Source organism: Onychostruthus taczanowskii, unplaced genomic scaffold (genome assembly GCF_017590055.1).
Source record: "Onychostruthus taczanowskii isolate IOZ18803 unplaced genomic scaffold, ASM1759005v1 scaffold115, whole genome shotgun sequence".
Taxonomy (NCBI): domain Eukaryota; kingdom Metazoa; phylum Chordata; class Aves; order Passeriformes; family Passeridae; genus Onychostruthus; species Onychostruthus taczanowskii.
The window spans coordinates 684017-703132 of NW_024498183.1; the positions used below are offsets into that span (position 1 = coordinate 684017).

Below are 19116 nucleotides of genomic sequence, written 5' to 3' on the forward strand. Positions count from 1 at the left end.
GCTTTATTTTTCCTGAAGTTCATGTAGTCTAGTTTCCAAGCACAATATGTTGCTTAAGCAAAAGCATAATTTAAGAACAAATCATTGTAATTTAAGATGTTTATATTTGTAGGAGAAGCAGAAAAACTTTGATTTCTTTAGTCATAAACGTAGCAGCAGAGAACAATCAACCAAAAAACCAATGGTGCCAAAAGATTCAGACTTTTTAGAAGGTTCCTAAATAGTATCTTTAAAAGCAGAAAAATAAATACTTTATGCATTGATCTGAAAAACATGCACACTTCCTTTTGACTCAGTGCACACACTGCATCAGTACTTCATTAATATTTTTCAAAAGCCACATGATTAGTAAAAAATGTTAGTACATAAAATCATAAAGGTGACCCATAATATCAATTGTCTTTAAGTATTATTGACAATAGAGATGGAAGGCACAGATGGATTCAGAGACTGGGTATCATGACAAGGAGAAATACTGTTTCTGTGAAAGTCTGAGATAAACTGGGCAAAATACTTCAGAACAAAAAGCAACAGAAATCAAAAGTTGTCAACTCCAAGGTAAGTTTCCCAGGTAAAGTTAAAAGCCTGAAGTCATCTGAAATTCAAAGGAGATCATCCCCGCAGTTGAAAGTTATGGGACATTTCCCCAGAATACCAGCTTAAAGTTCTTTCCAAAGTCCATCTCAAATTTACCCTGTACTGTATATATAAAGTCTCTCTCTTTTGTTGGTGAAATATGCAGTTCCCTTCTCATACTTTTATTAAATTTTCTGAAGATAGCTCAAAGCCTTTTACAGCTAGAACCTTGGAATGAACTTACTGCCAAGAACATGGCAAGTTATATGCTCCTATCCCCACCCCAGTGAACTATCTAAGCCTGAAGACGAATTCAAGCTCCAGGCTCACTAGATTTTATACTAAAGTCACATAAAGGATAAATTCATGAAAATATGGTGCACAGTGATAGGTAATTTTTCTTCTATGTATCATTTAATATTATGTACGATGGTGGCTCATTTGAAAAAAGTACATAGAATGTTAAGTGAAAAGGAGATTCACAATGAATTTCAAATAATGTGCTTTTGTATGAAAGACATGCAGCTCACTCTGTAACAGAAAGCTCCCTTCACCTGCAAAACAATTATAGCTCTGACTTAACAACACTGCAATTACATGTCTGTAGATAATGAGGCCCCATGCTCTCATTTGTCTCCCCAATCTTCCATACAGTTTGTGCATTTTCCATCTGCAGACCCCTTCTCTCCCATCCCACCACTGATTTTTGTCCACATTGTTTTTTGAGATTTATTGTAAAAACAAAGCAAAGCAAAACAACTCTAAAGTGACACATGGCAAAGCTACTCACAGAGCAAATTCAATAACATGTTTAACATGAAAAAGCCATTCTTAAATGAAGTTCTACTGTAAAGGTGTACTTACACACCACAGTATTCTGATTTGCTTTGTAGAACATAACTGCATTTTAGCCTGAGCTGCACTTCTGTCTGCTGTGGCTTTTATTTAAATTTACTGTAGTGGCATACAAGGTCAGTTCACATACATGCATAATTTAATGAAAGTCAGAACTTATGTCATGTTAAAAATTTGTCAGAATTAGTTAAGCTTACCTCTTTATCCATACTCTCTAAATCCTCTTTACACAGAGTGTACAGGGGCATTGTTTCAGACATACTTGGCTGGCGTTTCCTCTTAGATGGACCAGGCTGCTCTTCATTTTCACCTGCTGGTAGGTCATCTTCTTCAAACATCTGCTGTTGATGTGGCTGAACAACTCTGAAAAAATTTAGGGGTCTCACATCAGATAGATTTACTTGGTTCACAGCTACAAATAAAATCCTATAAACAATTTATGACTGCCATGTATCTACAACTTCCCTTAATAAAGCTCTGCATTCATCAACAGGTCAGTCAAGTCTCCTGATTAATGCTTTTATTTCCAGTCTGACAGCTAAAGATTTCATTTTACCTTTGACAAGGCACTCACTCTTTTGCCTTCGCATTGTTCTTTTACATAACCACCGAACCTTTCTTGTTGCCAAGAGCTCCAGTAGTTGCAGATGCGTTGTCCTTAAAATACATTAATATTTCTGCACAAGTGGAGTTTTTGCACCACTTGACAAATTTATTATTACAAAGCAATGCTGACATTCTATTTCTCAACCCGACAGACAAGAGTTCTGCATGTAGAAAGCACTTCTGCAGTGCCAGTCTTCAGACATTTCCCACATGCTAAGCCTGGATAAGATGCAAACAACCAATATTTCTTTTTGGCTAGTGTATTGAAATATGGTAGCTTTTTCTTTTAGTCTGTATTCTGTTACATTGTTAATTACTGTACTTAATTAAAACAAAAAGGAATATCAAAATCTTCATTAAATGGATAAAATAATCATAGCTTCATGGAAATTGCTTTATGATAGTAATAAAAAGAGAGACTACATGTACAACAACAGCAGGAGACTTCTACCCTCCTTGGGTAAATTTTTCTGTGACTATTATTTTAAGTACTAAAGACTTCTAGAAGCTAAAATTACTATACAATAAAGATTAACTACAGTACCGGTCTGTTGTATTAGCCTCCTGGAACAAATTACAGCAGCTCAGTACCACCCAGCATCCAATTCAAAGGTCATAAAGCTCATGGGCCACAAAATATTTATGTTAGCCATAAGACTGTGTATTTGGAGAATGACTACGAAAAGCAGGTATAAAAGCAACTGTATTTGAAATCACAGTTTCAAGATGCAACTATCAGGTAAGAGACCATCAATGTGTTTTTGAGAATGACTGTGACTGAAAAAAGGTACAGTGTAGTCTCTGCAGACAAGAGTTTTTATGCAGAATGGCTAATTTTCATCAAGCCAGGATTTACAAGAATCAGCTTTATACCAACAGTCCCCATTAAAAAAGCAACTACTAACTTATGCAAATCCAGTCAGCCATAGGTAATGTCCTACAAAATTGTTTCTCCTTTGGTGAACTTGACAACTTCATAAGAAGGTTATCTAAATATCAAGTGTTTTTTTTTATCTCAGTACTTAAATTCCAGAATGCATGAAATCTGAAAGCCCTACAAAGCTGTCAATTTTCCTCATTTTGACAGCTTGTATTTAGGAAATACACATCTCTCTTCTCAGATCCAAAGGACAGGTGCAGGAAATTTGAAATCTTGTTTTGAATGGGAGGTTGCGAGGGAAAAGAGCCGAGCCACTGCTACGATACCCAGACCTGCACTATCTGCTGCAGAAGACCCCCAGCAGCACAGCACAACTTAGCAGTACAGTTGACATGTGCCCCTTTGTAGTCTTTTATTCTTGTACAGAAGAATTTCTTGTGAAGCTTAAACAATTTGGATGCTGTGAAAATGAACTAAGCAAAGTGGCTTTTTGCTGTTTTCTCACCACTGCTAACAGCTTTTGGGTTGGGTTTTTTCTCCCCTCTACTATGTTTTCTATTTTAAAGATCACTCTATTTTCTTTTGCTAATTAATTGCTCTCAGACAGTAATTTTCATAGGTAAATGACAAAAATAATATGGCATTGCACTATATTTTCCAAAAGGTTATTTTAAAGTTATATAAATATATATATATTGTATATATATATAAAATATATATAACTATATATATATATATATATTTTTTTTTTTTTAAAGGTTAATATATAACCTAGGCAGGAAAGGTGGCGATGCCATTCACAGTCTTAGCAAAACAGAGATTGGTAAAACAAAAGCTATAGACATCTTACACAACTTTAATAAAAACATGACAAGCTTGACCAGTCCAAGAATTGCCGAGAAGTTATATGTAGCATGACAGCCAAGCAGATTTTCTTAGACTAGAAATAAATCCAGCATATTTTTTAAGAACACATTGTCACATGGTTGATGAGAACATCTCCTTTTGTAGAATAGAGTGTGAGATCATACTTGACTACATTACACACAAGTATTAGCTGGAAAATAATTGTATAAATAACTTTTAAAGGTTTCTGTCAGATGTTTTTTCCAGTATTTTCCCACTGCTACTAGATAAGAAACACTGGGCCTTCTCATGAAAGCATTCCAAAAGCAGTGTGAAATAAATTCTTCTTAAAGGTTTGTAAGCCATTCTTATTTTGTCAAAAACATTTTTTAGGCTTTTACATTTTCAGCTGTCTAAGTTGAATAAAAATTAAAGACATGAAAATGCTGGAATTTACATTTATTTCTAATTAAATGTGATTCATAAATACTTTTAAAAAAATAACACCATCTTCAACCTTGCAGAGGTTTGTTGGTGCTTGCCAGTCTTAGATGCCCAAGGATGTATACGCAGGGTAGGTCCAACACTTCTAGAAGCAACATGCACCTTCCTTGATACATCAGGGTAAAAGCTAAAATAACATTATCATCATGGAAGCGTTAAAAATATTTAAATACCAGTCACATGTTCAATTTGGCACTTCATATTTTTGCTGTCATAATAACATTGATAACACTAAGTAGGAAAAATAGTAATTATGAGCACATAAATTGGGACAAAAATGTTGTAAGTGAAATTAATTTATACAGATCTTCAAGTATGGCTTAAGCCAACAACGTCTGCTTGACACACCTCTTCGAACTGAGCATTTGGTGCATCTTAGCATTATTTTAAACCAGGGTGCCACTTTTATCTTCTCACATGTAAATGACACCCATATTTTAAGCCTTGCCTCATCTGTTAGCACATTACTAGTGTACACTAAAATGTAATTTTTCTTTATTCTAGTCCAAGCTGCCATTAGCTTTTACATTACTTTGAACAACACTACGTGCCGCATGATCCATTACAACTTTAGTGTTTACTGCAGTGTTTGTAGAATACTGTTTCTGTATGAAAATGCAAATCCTTGAGATACATAAGGCATGTCAAAGTTCTGACACGTAGGTTATTTTTAGAGAGGAATCCTTCCTGTTCTCAGACAAAGAAGAGCTGCTGGCCACCAGCAGCCCCTGAGCAGAGTTGCATTCCCTTTCCTTCTACTACAGCTGCCAACTTTTTGCACTCTTCTGCAACAGCCATGATAAAAAGCGGGTACTCAAGTCTCAGAGCTGCGCACAATGGCAAGACCCGTTACTTGAAATGTTAACTACATTAACTGAACCATCTGTAACTCACTGGTGACAGTTTCACTGCAAATTGCATGTAAAAATTTAAACTAATTGTATCCAATTTTAAATCATGTTTCAAGCTAAATCCCAGAAAGAAACAAAAAATGTTGAAACCCAAGACACAGATAACTTGAAGCCCTTTGCAATAACCAGTCCTGCAAGGAAGAGGTTCTCTCCTAAGCACAAGGAGGTCTCCTCTTAGACTAAGACACCAACAACCATTGCTATGCCATGTGCAGCTACCACATCCCCAAGGGCTTTCACTCACAGCAGTGCAATTCTGTTTCCCACTATCTGAAATTCAGAATCAGATGAAGATTTGAGAAACTATCAAAGAAAATTATTGGAGGCTTTGACTACACCCACCCACAAGAGGAGCAGTTGTGAGTGTCAACAACTTTAACTCTTTTAAAAATCAGTGGTTTAGTTACAAATATTCCCCTCCTTCTGTAGAATGTGAACAAGGCAGCACATTAAGTCTGTCAGGACAAAAAAAACTATAGTCCTCCACCAATATATTGCTGCACTAATGCATTTTTTTCTTAAGACAGGTATTAAATCAAATTTTAAAGCAGATGTGAAGCTTTTCTACAAAGCTCTCATTGACGTATGCATTAAGATAAAGCTCACAGTATTGTCTCAGCTCTTCCTCAGTGAAGACATAGCAGAGCTGCTTCTATTCAGCTTTTTGTTACTTCTTCACAGCCTTCCTGCTCTGTCTGCACTGTGGTATTTAAACAGCCTTGCTTTTCTCCTACATTTTGCCAAAACGCTCCTCAGGATCTTAAGCTGGAACTGCCCTGAGGAATAGAGATGTGTCCCAATTAAGAGATTAGCATTTACAGGTCACCAACTTCACCACTAGAATAAAATCAACAGGAAACATGAATGAAAATAATTTTTCTCAGCATAGACCTTATGCTCATCTCTTTTCTTACAGCTGCTTAGTTGTGGGGTAAAGTTGCAGCATGGAGTAATTGGATTCACAGTCAGATTAAAACATCTCAATTCTGAGCACTGAGTCAGAAAAAAACCCCACTGAATTGAAATAAAAGATAGGAGTAGAAAGGACACACAGCCTCACTCCACCCTCAAAACCTGTCAGAAGCTCTATGAAACTCAACTAAGGGGACACCTAAAGTATAATTTTTCCTTTTCAATAAGATACTCAAGTGAAGAAGCAGCTCAGTATTATGGAAAAATAGGCTTAGGCGTGAACAAACTCTTAATCAAGTTGTTGACAAAGGTAGGGGAACCCTTCAAACCTCTTCTTTTGAAAGCATTCAATAATGTCTTAATATCAACATAACCCATCACACTGAAGCACCTTACAAGTGTCACAACAATTACATACAGGTAAAGCCTTCCCAGCTTTATTTCTAGAAAAATTCCTTTCCACAATAACTGACCAAAAAACCAAAAACTTTTTCCAGCTCCTTTCTGGATACATGCTGTGTTGATTATTTAAAGATTCTAATGCTCATTTACCATGTCACAGTAAACTAAAACAGACTTTGAAAGACACAGTTAAAAAGGAACTGAAAACAGACCATCTTCACAAACAAGAGAGACTCAAAAAACCTGTGTTGAGAACAAGAGGAAAGCTGAAGTAAGAAAAAGGCTACAAACAGACAGCACTTCACAAAGAAAAGCTTTGCCTTTAACTGGATGCTTCTTTACCAGTGGAATGAACAAGCCTTGCTGAGCTTGTTAGAATTCCAGAAAGTCAGATCTTTTATTTAGATAACTGGGGATTAATTCTAGATATTTCAAACATCCTTAAGAGACAAGGGGTGTTTCTGCAGCTTAACACAAATTCTGACAAAATTCAGATAGATACTAGCCTTTGTACTTCAAAAAGCAGACTGCCTCTTTCTCCTCCACAATTAGTGTCTTGCCTTAGTGGTCTAAGGATCAGTAATGAGCACTCAGCCATATGGCTTTATTTCACAATGCTCAGTTAGCTACACACCTCTTCCATCACTTCTGATATTCCTCAAAAACAAACTCAATGACCCATTTGAAGGAATTAGGTGAAAAGGAAAATTTTATAAACAAGAACTAAATGCTATCAGGTATATTTTATTAACAAAAAAGATCCAGTATTCTAAGACTCATTAAGAAACATCAAGCTGCCTCACTTAACCAATCAGTTACTGTAACATTCTTTAGACTACACAAACTACACACTGAATTTATTTGGTCTGAGGTTTCCAGTTCCACTTCAGTGAGGCACAAAGCAACTGAAGTTGTAGCATCCTGACTTCACTTCAGCTGATTATTCACTTTTGCTTATTTTCTTGACTTTTTATAAAGCAAGCAAAGTAAAGCAAAAATACCAATTTAATAAAATGAAAGGTAATAACAGTAAGTTTACTACAGAATTTAAAAATGTAGACCATGTGACTCTTGGCTATGCTTTAGGTACCTGAAGGATGAGTGTTCACCGTGGACTGGCAAAGTGATGGGAGGAGCTGGAGACTGGATGTACATTGACTGCCCAGATGTTTGCGTGCCTTTCCTGATCAGTTTTCCAGTGTTAGGATCATAAATTCGAACTTCAGGACCAGGTTGAGACTTCGGATGGATGGGTGTTGGGTGAAACAGAGCAGTTTGAAATGTGCTGGGTGTATCAGGAAACGTGGCAGGGCTATTTTCTCTATTAGATGGAGTTCAGAAAAAAAAAAAAAAAAAAAACTGCATTAGAAATTTAAATGAACTATCTAACCAGAACAACATTCCCTTTTCTTCTAAAGCAGAAGAGGGAAATGGTTTGGAAATTCTTGAAAGAAACATTTCTTCTCCTCCACCTCATTAAAGTCCACTGAATTTAAAACAGAAAACTGCAAATACAAGATCATGTCATGTTTAAATTACTAAAATATTAATAAGCGTGCCTTAGAATCTGTCTAAACACAAAGTTACTGAAATTATTTCCAGGTAGTAACAACAGCACAATTAGCAAAGCATGATAATCTGCATATATGCAACAAAGAGAAAAGCAGCCTATTGTACCAATCTTTCTATTTGCTCTGAGAGAAGATAAACACGTAGTATTAACTTGCAAGCCATCCTAACTAATTTTTTAAAATACTAAACTGCCTATGATCACCCTGCTGCATTTTAAAAACATAACTTTAGAAGTGCCAGCAGAAACATTCAAAAATCAGTCTGCAGGAATCACCATTATAGCATACTATATAATTGTGATGAAGTTCCACAAAAAAAAAAGACAACCAAATTGAATAATTAAAAAAAATTGTCAACTAAACCAGCATGTTATGCCCCATGAAAGCAATGCTATGTTAAAAAAAATTCAACTAATTTTTAACAAATACTAGAAGTGACACAAAACTGGAGTTTTTACCAGATGTTTTTAAGGACGTTTCTGAAGTAGTCCTGTAGCAATAACATGGTAAACCAATTCCAAGTTTACCTATTCTCTTCTTGGTATCTTAAGTTCATTTTACATGCAAATGCTTTCTCAGGTTTCTCCCCTCCCCTAGTTTGTATGTGCTTTGGACCTGTAATCACTATTTCAAGCGGCTTCATTAAAGAGAAAATCTCTTCCAAAGTAGCTATACATATTGGGTAAAAGTAAAGGTACTTGCATCAAGATAGAGATCTTACTGACTGAAGCTTGTGAGGGGGGGAAGTATGAAATTAAGAGGTATTGTATTTGAAACACAGAAGAAGGAAAAATTATCATCATGTTTCAGTAAAATGGAACAGTAAATTAAGAGAGGGAGGAAGACTAACACTCATGCAGACCTCAAAAAAAAAATCATTCACAAGCTACTGCCCAGCTTTCTACTGCAAACTTAGCAGTGTCAATTTAATCATCCCACACAAATATTCCAAAGTTTGATTTAAAACGCAAATATTCCTAAGTTTGATTTAAAACCATTTGACAGTACTTTTTAAATACTAAGTATCCTAGTCAAGCCATAAGCAGGCTACATGTCATTTCTCAACTTACAGGATCCTGTGTCTCAACCTAATGTCAGATTTGATAAATGACCTCACTTCCACATGTTTCTTCCTTCTGGTATCTTCAAAGCCTAACACACCCATGTTCTGCTCTCAAAGGGCATCTTGTAAGTAGAAAGTAAATCTCTAAATAGTCAGTCATACCAGTATCACTTTAATACAGAAATCCCATTATGCTATGCTGCTTCCTGTCTAATCATGGAAGGGAAGATCCTCTGTTAGGCTTGCAAGATGTGGGTGTATCCAAACAGATAAGTCAAGAAGCAGAAGCTGGGTTGAGAGTAGCTTGTCATGAGTCACTTTAGCCAGCCCACTATCCTGCAGGGGACTGTTGTCCAACAGTCCAACTTCCTCTTTACTGATAATGTTTTTGGCTGCCTCTTCTATTTACTGTCACCATATAGTGCACTTATTTTTTACCTTTTCTCTTTCAGCACTTTCTTATCATCCCAAAACCACCTCTCACTAGTTCCTTTCTTCCAGTTTTTGCTCCTGTCTCCATGCCTTCCAATTCTTCTTGGAATTTTCTATGGTATTTTTCTGTTTCTCTCTTTCCCATCACTACCAAATTTTACCAAAAACGCCCTACTTTACTAGTTCTTCATGCAGTCAAAGTATGTAATTTTTTTGGCAGCATGATTGATCCTGTGCTTTGGTGGCATTCCCTCCATTTGGAGGCTTATGGATGAACCGAAAAGGGCAACTTCTCCAAAGTAAAAGAGTAACTGCTAAAGAAACAGTAACTGCTAAAAAAAGTAATGTTACCACAAGTTTTCTCCTGACTGTGCTAGTTACTGAACTGCCTCCTGACCCCTTGATAGTCTTCAGTTTAAGCAAAAGAGAAATGGAAAAAAACAAGGAGTTCTTCCATAGAAACTATAAGCATCTGAACTGGTCAGAAACCAATTTATAAACAAATCAGAATAACCTGTTTTCATAGCCCCTATTCTTTCAAGGGATAGCAGTTACCTGTGTGTTTTGATGTAGTCATCCTTTAAGGGAAAGAGCTGTTCCTCAACCTTGTCCCAGCGCTCCAGGCAGCTCCACAGCCAATCAGGGTTTACAACATGGAGATCCTTGCAGTCCTGAGCTTGCCGTACTTTCTCTGTGCCTATTACAAAGCCAAACACAACACAACAGTGTTCCCAGAAACACAGAAGATAAACCAGTGTATAGTTAAAACTAAGAACATTTTATCATCAATTGTACAGAAAAAAAAAGCTCCTCCCCAGCCCAACAAAACAATCACATCTAATAAAAGGGAGTATCTGAATAAGATGCAGTACCTCAGACTCAAGCTGGAAGAAAGTAACTTTCTGAAAAACTGGCACCATGGAAGTAGCCCACTAAGATTTGTACAAAAAAATCTCTGCATCTTCTCTACATGTTAGCCCCACAAACAACACAAGCGCACTTTTGCATAACATCTCCTTCACTGGTATTTGTTAGTAGTCCAAGAAGAAGCCCAAGCATTTTCAATGCTGTTGAAGACTGACTAACTTATCATACTAACTTTTTTACACATGGCCCTCTGTTCTACCTTTTAACAGGTTGTCACCCACCCAGCCTCCATCTACCAAAGATGGAGGCAAAGGGGATAGAATTCCTTTGTGCTGAAACAGGAACAAAGAATGTGAAGTTAAACACGGCAGGCTAGCATGCAGTCCAGATGAAACCAGTAACAGTGCAGCTTGCAACAGCTGATCTCCAGTTCTGTTCTCTGATATCTCTCTCATATCCTAATAATATGAGCCCTTGTCTGTTTTCACAAATGTGAGAACAATGAAGCAATGAAGCCTCCAGAAGAAAAAAAAAAAAAATCAAGCTTCAGAAAAATTCTGACAAGCAAGCAAGAACAGTAAATTAATTTGATGTTTTCATCACAGTTCCCTGGAGTTTCATCTTCATGATTGTCATTTAACAATATGATTTTACTTGTTTCAATTTAGATTAAAATCTTGAAGTACCCATGCTTCTTCCCATAATTTGAAGATGAGACAAAGCAGCTAATCTCAAATATTTAATACCCTTTGTACAACCTGAACTACAATCCACTGGGATAGACAGATGAACTGAAATGCACTTGAGGACTGACCTAACTACTTGGTTAAACAGCTCAGTTTAAGTAATCTGTAAGATTAAATGACTAAATAAACAGAAAGGGCAGGAGATAATTGTCCTTTATGAAACTCTTGAAAGCCTCTGTTTCCCTACCTTTTGTACCCCAAACCAAATAGATACAGGAGTAGGGCTACATTTTTCTCTAGATACACATACGCTTTTCCCTTCGATTTAGATTAGCAGAAAACAATGTTATGCGGACAAATATATCTCTTCTTTTTTCAGGTATAAATGCAACCAGTTGCATAGTTCAGGATGTAAGAGCTGTACATAAAAAGCTTTACTCCACACTAGTAAAATTAAAAAAAAAAAAAAAAGTTAAGAACTCAAGATAAACACAAACAGAAAAAAAAAATACTTCAAGATACAGTCCTGTCCAAACCTCTAATGATTTGAACGTCATATTTTAATTTATGCCACGTAATAAAAATAAAACCACTGTCCAACAAAGATTCAGTGAAAACAATTTTAGAACTGCAACTGTGTTAAACCCAGCACACCTCTGCAGTTCAAGAGGTTTTAACTGGCTAAAACATAAAACCCTAATAAAGGAGGTCAATGTACTTCCGGAAATCATACATGCCCTGATTTAAGTAATCTGTTTTCCAATTAATTATCAGTTACAAAAGCAACTGAGAGGAATTTCATGCAACAGTTGCTGGAAATGAGCCAGTTTACAGTGCCAGAAGGAGCTTTGACTGGAGATATTAATATTTAATTAACCTCAAAAGGAATTGCAGAAATACCTCCAGTTAGAAATAGTAATGTACAATCCTGTATTTAAGTTATACACAGGGTATATTTCAGAAGAAATAAAGCAAAGGTTCTGAAAGAGAATCAGTTTAGGAGATCTGGGAGAAAAAGGATTGAAGAAGTTTAAGGCTTAGCTTGGACATTGCTTTCTTTTGAGAATAAAGGAGAAAAGGAATGAAAACATCAGAAAAACAAATCAGCAAGAAGACAGCTGTTATAAACAGGATGCTAAAATCAGGTTCATAAGCATAAGAGTTTCAGAGCAAAAAAAAAGCAACAAGAACAAGAAGTCTGACAGAAGTTTAGTTATCTGTGCCTGTTATTAAATACTGAATCAGATATCAGACACAGCTGGCAATACTGTGCTGCACATAACAGCTCTGGAGCTGACTGAATGCCACATGCAATAGCAGTGGTTTCACTAGTAAGCACACAAAACACTTAACCAGAGGTAGTGATGCTGTTGGATAGATGGGACTGTGCTTCTCCTTTTGGACTTCATCAGGGGGAAACATGGACAAAACTGTAAAATTGCACCTTCACCTCATGTTAAATCTGTGAAGTTACATGAGGAGATGACTTTCTCCAACTGTTTTTCAAACTCATGTTTCTGCACTGATGTCAGGTGTTTCATCTTGCTGCCACTTCCTCCCCATCCCCACATTCTGCATTCACACATACTTGATTGTTTCATACTGGATGTATGCTGAGGAGCTATATAAATTCTTCTATAGTCGACAGGATTGTGACAGGAAACTTAAACATGAAAGCCAAAATAGCACAATTTTGTATGAAATTGCTACTGGAACTAGATGGTTTTTAAGGTCCCTAACAACCTAAATGTTCTAGGATTCTGTGAAAGCTGGTGACACAGACTTGTGTGTAACCAAACCCACCTCCAAGAGTCAAAAGTCTTACCTTTCTCACCTCCACAACAACAAGGCTTTCTGCCTCCTCCCCATTTCTAAAGTGCAGTGGCCTATGGCACACTCCAGCATACTGAAAACTGCATGAGCAAACACAAGTGTGTCCCTACTGGGGAAATGTTGTATTCCATTTTATGTAAATGGTATGCTCTGTCTCACCCCTCCAAAAGGTATGGTATATTCTAAGCCTGTGGTCCTGCTCTGAACCATCCTGTACCTGTAATCCCATTGGCCCAAGTCTGACTCCACGCCCACTTCAATTCCCCTCTTAAGCTGTGCTAGGGGATCAGTCTGGCTCTTAGCCCGTCCTCTCTCTCAGCCTCTTCCCCCCTCTTGCCCCTTCCCTCCCCGAGGCTCCCCCTCCCTCCCCCTTCCCCCCTTTTCCCTCAGTAGCCATGCTGTACCCGGGGTTGAGACCCCAAATAAACCTTCATCTGATCAGAAGCCATGTGGAGTCTCCTTGCCTGCCTGCTGCTGCCAGCCAACTCACAGCCTAGGGGGCCCTCCGGGGACATCCCCGGGGTGCCCCACCTCAAAACGCACCGCAACAAGGAGAGCTTTCTATTTCTAGCTGACATCTTCACAAATCAAGATTTCACATGTATAATCTACTTAAAGCAACATTTGGTGAAACACAGATTTAACTGGGAGGAGAAATAGCACTGTGATAATATGTTTGCAACCTCCTCCCCCTTTCCCCAGTGTAACTTCTTTTTGAATTACACTTATTAAGACAAAACAGCAAAAAGATTTTAATCCATCCAAGCAATAGTACTTCTGATGCAGCTAAAAACACCTGAATTACCCAGCTGAGCTGAAAATCACTTAGAGAAAAACTGATCTTCCAGACTACTTTTTTGCATTGTTCTCATCTAATCACCTTCCCCTACTTCAAATTCTAAAATTGTTCCAAAAAGTTAAAAAGGCACAGAAGTTTTTCCACATGAAGCAACTGGGGGCCAAATTTATCACATCTGTTCTCTGATGGATACTGTCTGAAGCAAATAATATCAGAAAATGTTATTTCAAAGTTGGGGAAGGTGTTCATCAATTCTACTTCTGAACTTGCTGAAAACAGTGCTCAGCCGACTGTGGCCTCTCATTCAACCTCACCCATGCAGAACTCAGTGTGAGTGCTCAAGGCTGTGTCACGACTAACGAAAGCACACGATGGGAAGAGATCACCAGCAGCACTTGCAGAACTTTCTCCTAATTCCAACACACCAAAATCAACATATCCTTATGGCAGTTTGCAACCAGGCTCCCAGACACTGCTTGGAAAATCTGATCACTAAAAGTTTATTTCTCTTCAGGTAATTTTTATATATAGATCTTGATTTATAATCAAATCCTGTTCTTCAAGAACACTGACCTAAGATAAGTGACAGATGTGTTGTTCTGAAGCTATGCCTGAAGTTCAGGTTTAATTCTGCACAACAGGCTTACCTGGAGAGTGGCCAAGTTTAGAGCAATGCTTAACCCAATTTTTTTTTTAAAGACACAGCCCCTGAACATATTTTTCAGGAAAAATGGCTGTTGACACATCACAGGAGTAGGAAATAGCAAGGACTCAAATATATTTTGAAAAATAAAAGAAAAACTCATCGCCTAAACTGATGTATTTCCATTCCTACCACACTACAATAGTTTTTGAGAGATCTGAACAGCTTTATCTGCTCCACCAGCAAAAACTCAATACAAGAATCAACCACAGTGTCTTTCATCTGTTCAGGAAGGAACATAACAAGGTTTATGAAACAGCATGATAGCCAAGTGTGTACACAGCTATAAAAACTCAATTCTACAGTGGTTTACTGATGCTTAAAGCAAACAGCAGATGTTTCAAAAACTGAAGCAAGATTTATGCAGCCCATAGATAAGTGGAAATTACTATGGGACAGTCTTCTCAGTCTCTCAGATTTATGAAAGCTGATTAGATGATGAAAAGATCCTGTATTTACAGTAATTCAGGCAGTAATTTCTGCCCTATGTAATGAAATAAGCCCTAACTTTGTCCAGAAACAAGGATTTATTTAATTTCAGAAATCAGAGTACCTGTCTCTATAGGGAAACAAATGGCCTATCTGCAGAGAAAGAGACAAGTATATATAAAGAAGAAAAAAATTAAATTAGTTACCCTAATAGGCTGGGAAGAATGCCATAAAAACAAACTAAAACATTTTTCAGTAGCTGTTCATTTCAATGCACCAAGTTATGATGAGGTCACTTCGCAGGGGAAACCCCATCACTTCAAGACCTCAGGGGTAACTGTTTCACACGGACTTCTTCCCTTTTATGTCCTCTGCCAAATTCTTGCATTGCCTTCAAAATGAGAAAGCTAATAGTATTTACCCCTAAACACTGCTGCAGATTAAGTATGTGTCTTTCTTTACATCTCAGCTAGTAAAAAGTAAACATACACATTCAGCTGCTTGTCAGAGCCCCAAGTCTGCCGCTGTTAGCGGCGTCACCCAGAAGACTGAACGAAAGGTATTTTACAATCACTTTTCACAAACATGCTAAAAAAAGAAAAAAAAGATAAAAGTACAGATAACAATGTTACCTGGTCTCACATCATTGAGTTCTGAAAAAAACTCAAGAAGGGACATGCTTTTGTTTCCCCTTTTCACCAGCAATTGTATGTCAAGCAGTGCTTCAGGTGTTTGCCACAGGAGCCAAAGATGCAATATTTGTATGGTTTACTGTCAGCAAGAGGCTTGTAACAATTTGCTCTCTAACCATAAAAGAATCACTATGAAAATCACATTGACAGATGAATTACCACAAATCCAGCTGTGACAGGACAGAATTTATATCCTTAAAATCTCTGATTAAGAAGTTCCCTTCATGAAATTAGAACGATGCAGCCTAAATACTCCCACCTTCCTGGAGAGAATAATAGTCTCCAGTTGAAAAAAAACCCAAAACCCCATCACAAAACCAGAACCAGTCAATCCAGAAGGATCTTGCAAAGGGTTATTGGATAATACTGTTTTATTCACTCTAAATCCCTCTATTTCATTGCCATTGTTACAGAAATAATTATTAAGTGATGATGAAAGATGACAACAGTATTTCCCATTAGGCAGAAATGACTGCCAATTTACCTCAAGTAGAACTAGCGCAATACGCAATTTAATCAAAAAACAAAGTCAAAATAGTTTTTCTTATTCAGATGTACTTTAGTATGATTCACTAGGAATGTACAGGTGGCAAATTATTTATAAAAATAGAATATAAGGATGCATACATGCATCTACAGAAACACACAACCCTCAAACAGTACATTAAAAAAAATCCAAATAAAAAGTCAACTGCTTCTCACTATCACATGATGTCTACCTTAATGTATTTTTCAACACTTCACTCTAGAGAAATGTGTATGTTTGGGAGAGTCTCATTTACATTTATCCTATCAATTTTACCCCATCACAACAGATGCATCTGATGTGTAACTACATTCAGAAGTCATCTAGTTTAAGATAAACAAAGCAACTTTGAAATGAAACATTTTAAGATTTAAAATTGGAAAATCATCCCTTATACTGATGGCTATTATGTCTCCAATGAAGTATGATGAACTTGCATAATTCCTTGCTGAAATAATTATTCCTATTTATGAAGTTTTGAAACAGCTGTTCAGCAACAGTAGTAAAACAATGGAGTCCCAAACTGATGCATTCATTGATTTCAAAACTTCACCTTCACTGCTGCAATTATCACATCTTCACAACCCAGAATCCCAGCTAATCTCAATGCATCTAATTCCATCTCCTGAGTTTTAGGTTGTTTTTATTATTAAAGTCTATCTCAATTTATCATATGCTTTTACTACTTAAATGCCTCTTGACATACAGAATTTTGAGGAAAGAACCCTCTCTTTAAAATACAAGCCAATGAAACCAAGCTGCTACTAAAACCCCAAACGAACAGTAGTTGAAAAAAAAATCCAGCAGGTGGCAGATAATGTGTTTCTTCACTTATGTCATCCAAGTGTGCCCTAAAAGTATCTGTGAGTTTTAGGTAATATAAAACATGCATTTCATGGATTTGACTATCAGATATTTAGATTCCATGTAATTTCAAAAATCCAGCAATAAGGGAACCAAGCCCCAGGCTGCACCCATAAAAAGCTAGAAGCTAGAGCTGCTGACTGGTAGCTCCTCTATGGCAGCTACCAATGGTACATTGTTATCCATTACAGCTACAAAAAAAACCAGGCAGCTTTGTCAAAGACAACCAAAAAGTTATGCTAAACTCTTACATTCTCTTTGACAAAACTAGCAAGATGATAATAAACTTTTCTTTGACACAAATATTAAGGGTTTCTATTCAACAACTCTGAGTCTTTGACCATTAGTATCACCAATTCTTAACAAAAAACTGAGACATGACACATTGCATCAGAGGGTATTTAGTCAGTCTACTTTTAACAATTAAAGGTCACTTTTGAGCAAAGGAAGAGAAAGAATCCTTTTTAAAAGGTTGCTAAATTGTTTTAGGAAGAATCCTTTGATTTTGATTCTAATCTCAGTTACATTAAAGTCTGTAAATTATACAAAAAACTTCAAGGCATGAACTCTAACAGACTAAAAGCTGCTTAAATACCTACCTGTCCTTGCTGCAATGAGATGTGTTGCTTTATCAGGATCATCAGCACTAAGTACGAGATTCTTCACAATTTTAGCTCCAAGTGCTGTGGCGTGATAATGTTCCCGTGTCTTTTCAATAGGGAAGTTTGTTGGGTAAAGTCCACTAAATATTATGGTTACGTCTGCCAAGACTTTACTTTTTAGTTCTGGTACTATTTTTCTGATGTCTGGAATTTCCTCAATCTCTTTTTTCAGATATTTATCATACTTTGTGTAATAATCAGTGTGAACTCGCACAAGGATCTCCTCAAGGTATATTAAATGGTCGTCGTCGTCTGTATCATCTTCCTCCTCTTCCTCCTCCATACTCTGGTCTAAGGACTCACCCATTGTAATTCCAGACTGCTCACTAATCTGAGATTCTGTTTCAGCTTCTTTCTTATCTCCAGACCCATTTCCTAAATCACAAAGGCTTTCCTGTTCACTTTCCTCTTGTGCTTCATGATCAATTTTGTCCTGGATATTTTCACTAGGTAAAGACTGTGTGTCCCCAGAATGGTTCACCAGACCATCTTTTTTCTCACTTACATCAGTGCAACTCTCTTGCTGCAAATTTTCATCCTGCAGAGGTTGTTTGGATTTCTTCCAACTTCTCTTTTCCTCATTCTCACTGTCTGATACAGAAGTGGATGACTTTTTGGTATCCAATCCATCATCGCTTTCACTGTCACTAGACAGTTCAAAGTCCAAGTCATTTGTTACCTTCTCTTGGGTTTGCTGCTTCTCTGTAACTGTTGTATCAACTTGTTCTGAAGAAATCTGATATTCTTTTGCATTTGCCAAATCATCAGTGACCTCACTGTCCATTTTGTGACCAGTGCTATCATTTAAGGAGTCCTGGGCATTAACTTCGTTATGAGAGTTCACATCCCCATCAGATGTTTCACTGCTTACAGAAGTACTCCCATTTGCAGTGCAAGTGTCCTTTGCAGTTTTCTTGAGACCATTACTGTACTCTTCTACACATATAACGTTCTTTATTTCTTCAACATCTTTTGCTGAAATCACTGCTGAATCCAATGCCTCAGGTTTAGAAGAGTGGTTTGCTAAGACATGGGCAAGAAAGAAAACATATTTTCCCTTTTTTCTTCTTTTCAGATTAAGCAAAATTTAATTTTCATTGACCTTAAACACAGTTTACATATGGACTTAGATTTAATTATGCTTGGAAGTGATCACTAGGCTTTTTAAAGTCGTTAAAATTCTCTAGATCTCAATGATTACTAGAAAGGACTCTCAAACATAATAAACATTACTTTTGTAAAGAAGTTACATAAGCAGCTTTTTTTCTTTAAATCACAGGTCATAAGTAATTATTTGTTAATTCTGCAAGCATTAAAGGATTTATCTTGTACTGTAAGTTTTATGATTACAACTTAGAGCAATAAAAATAAACAAATTGGGGGCAGATGGGCAGAATTTGCTTCATGAAGCCCTAATCCAGAACTACAGTACAAGAACTTTATTTATAAACAGCCATGTCTTTCATATTATCTAATTTTCATAACAAAACATCTGAA

General features: G+C 36.8%; 1 protein-coding gene across 4 annotated transcripts in view; it reads right to left on the minus strand.

Moving 5' to 3' along the window:
• Positions 1-19116, minus strand: part of CTDP1 (CTD phosphatase subunit 1) — an 80734-nt gene that overhangs the window by 48116 nt on the left and 13502 nt on the right. For all 4 annotated transcript variants that reach the window (XM_041427503.1, XM_041427505.1, XM_041427504.1 and 1 more), the window contains exons 7-10: positions 17557-18642; positions 10114-10255; positions 7583-7813; positions 1629-1794 (exon numbers count right to left, since the gene is read on the minus strand). In XM_041427503.1, the coding sequence (XP_041283437.1) occupies positions 1629-1794; positions 7583-7813; positions 10114-10255; positions 17557-18642 (1625 nt within the window). The remainder of the gene's footprint in view (positions 1-1628; positions 1795-7582; positions 7814-10113; positions 10256-17556; positions 18643-19116) is intronic.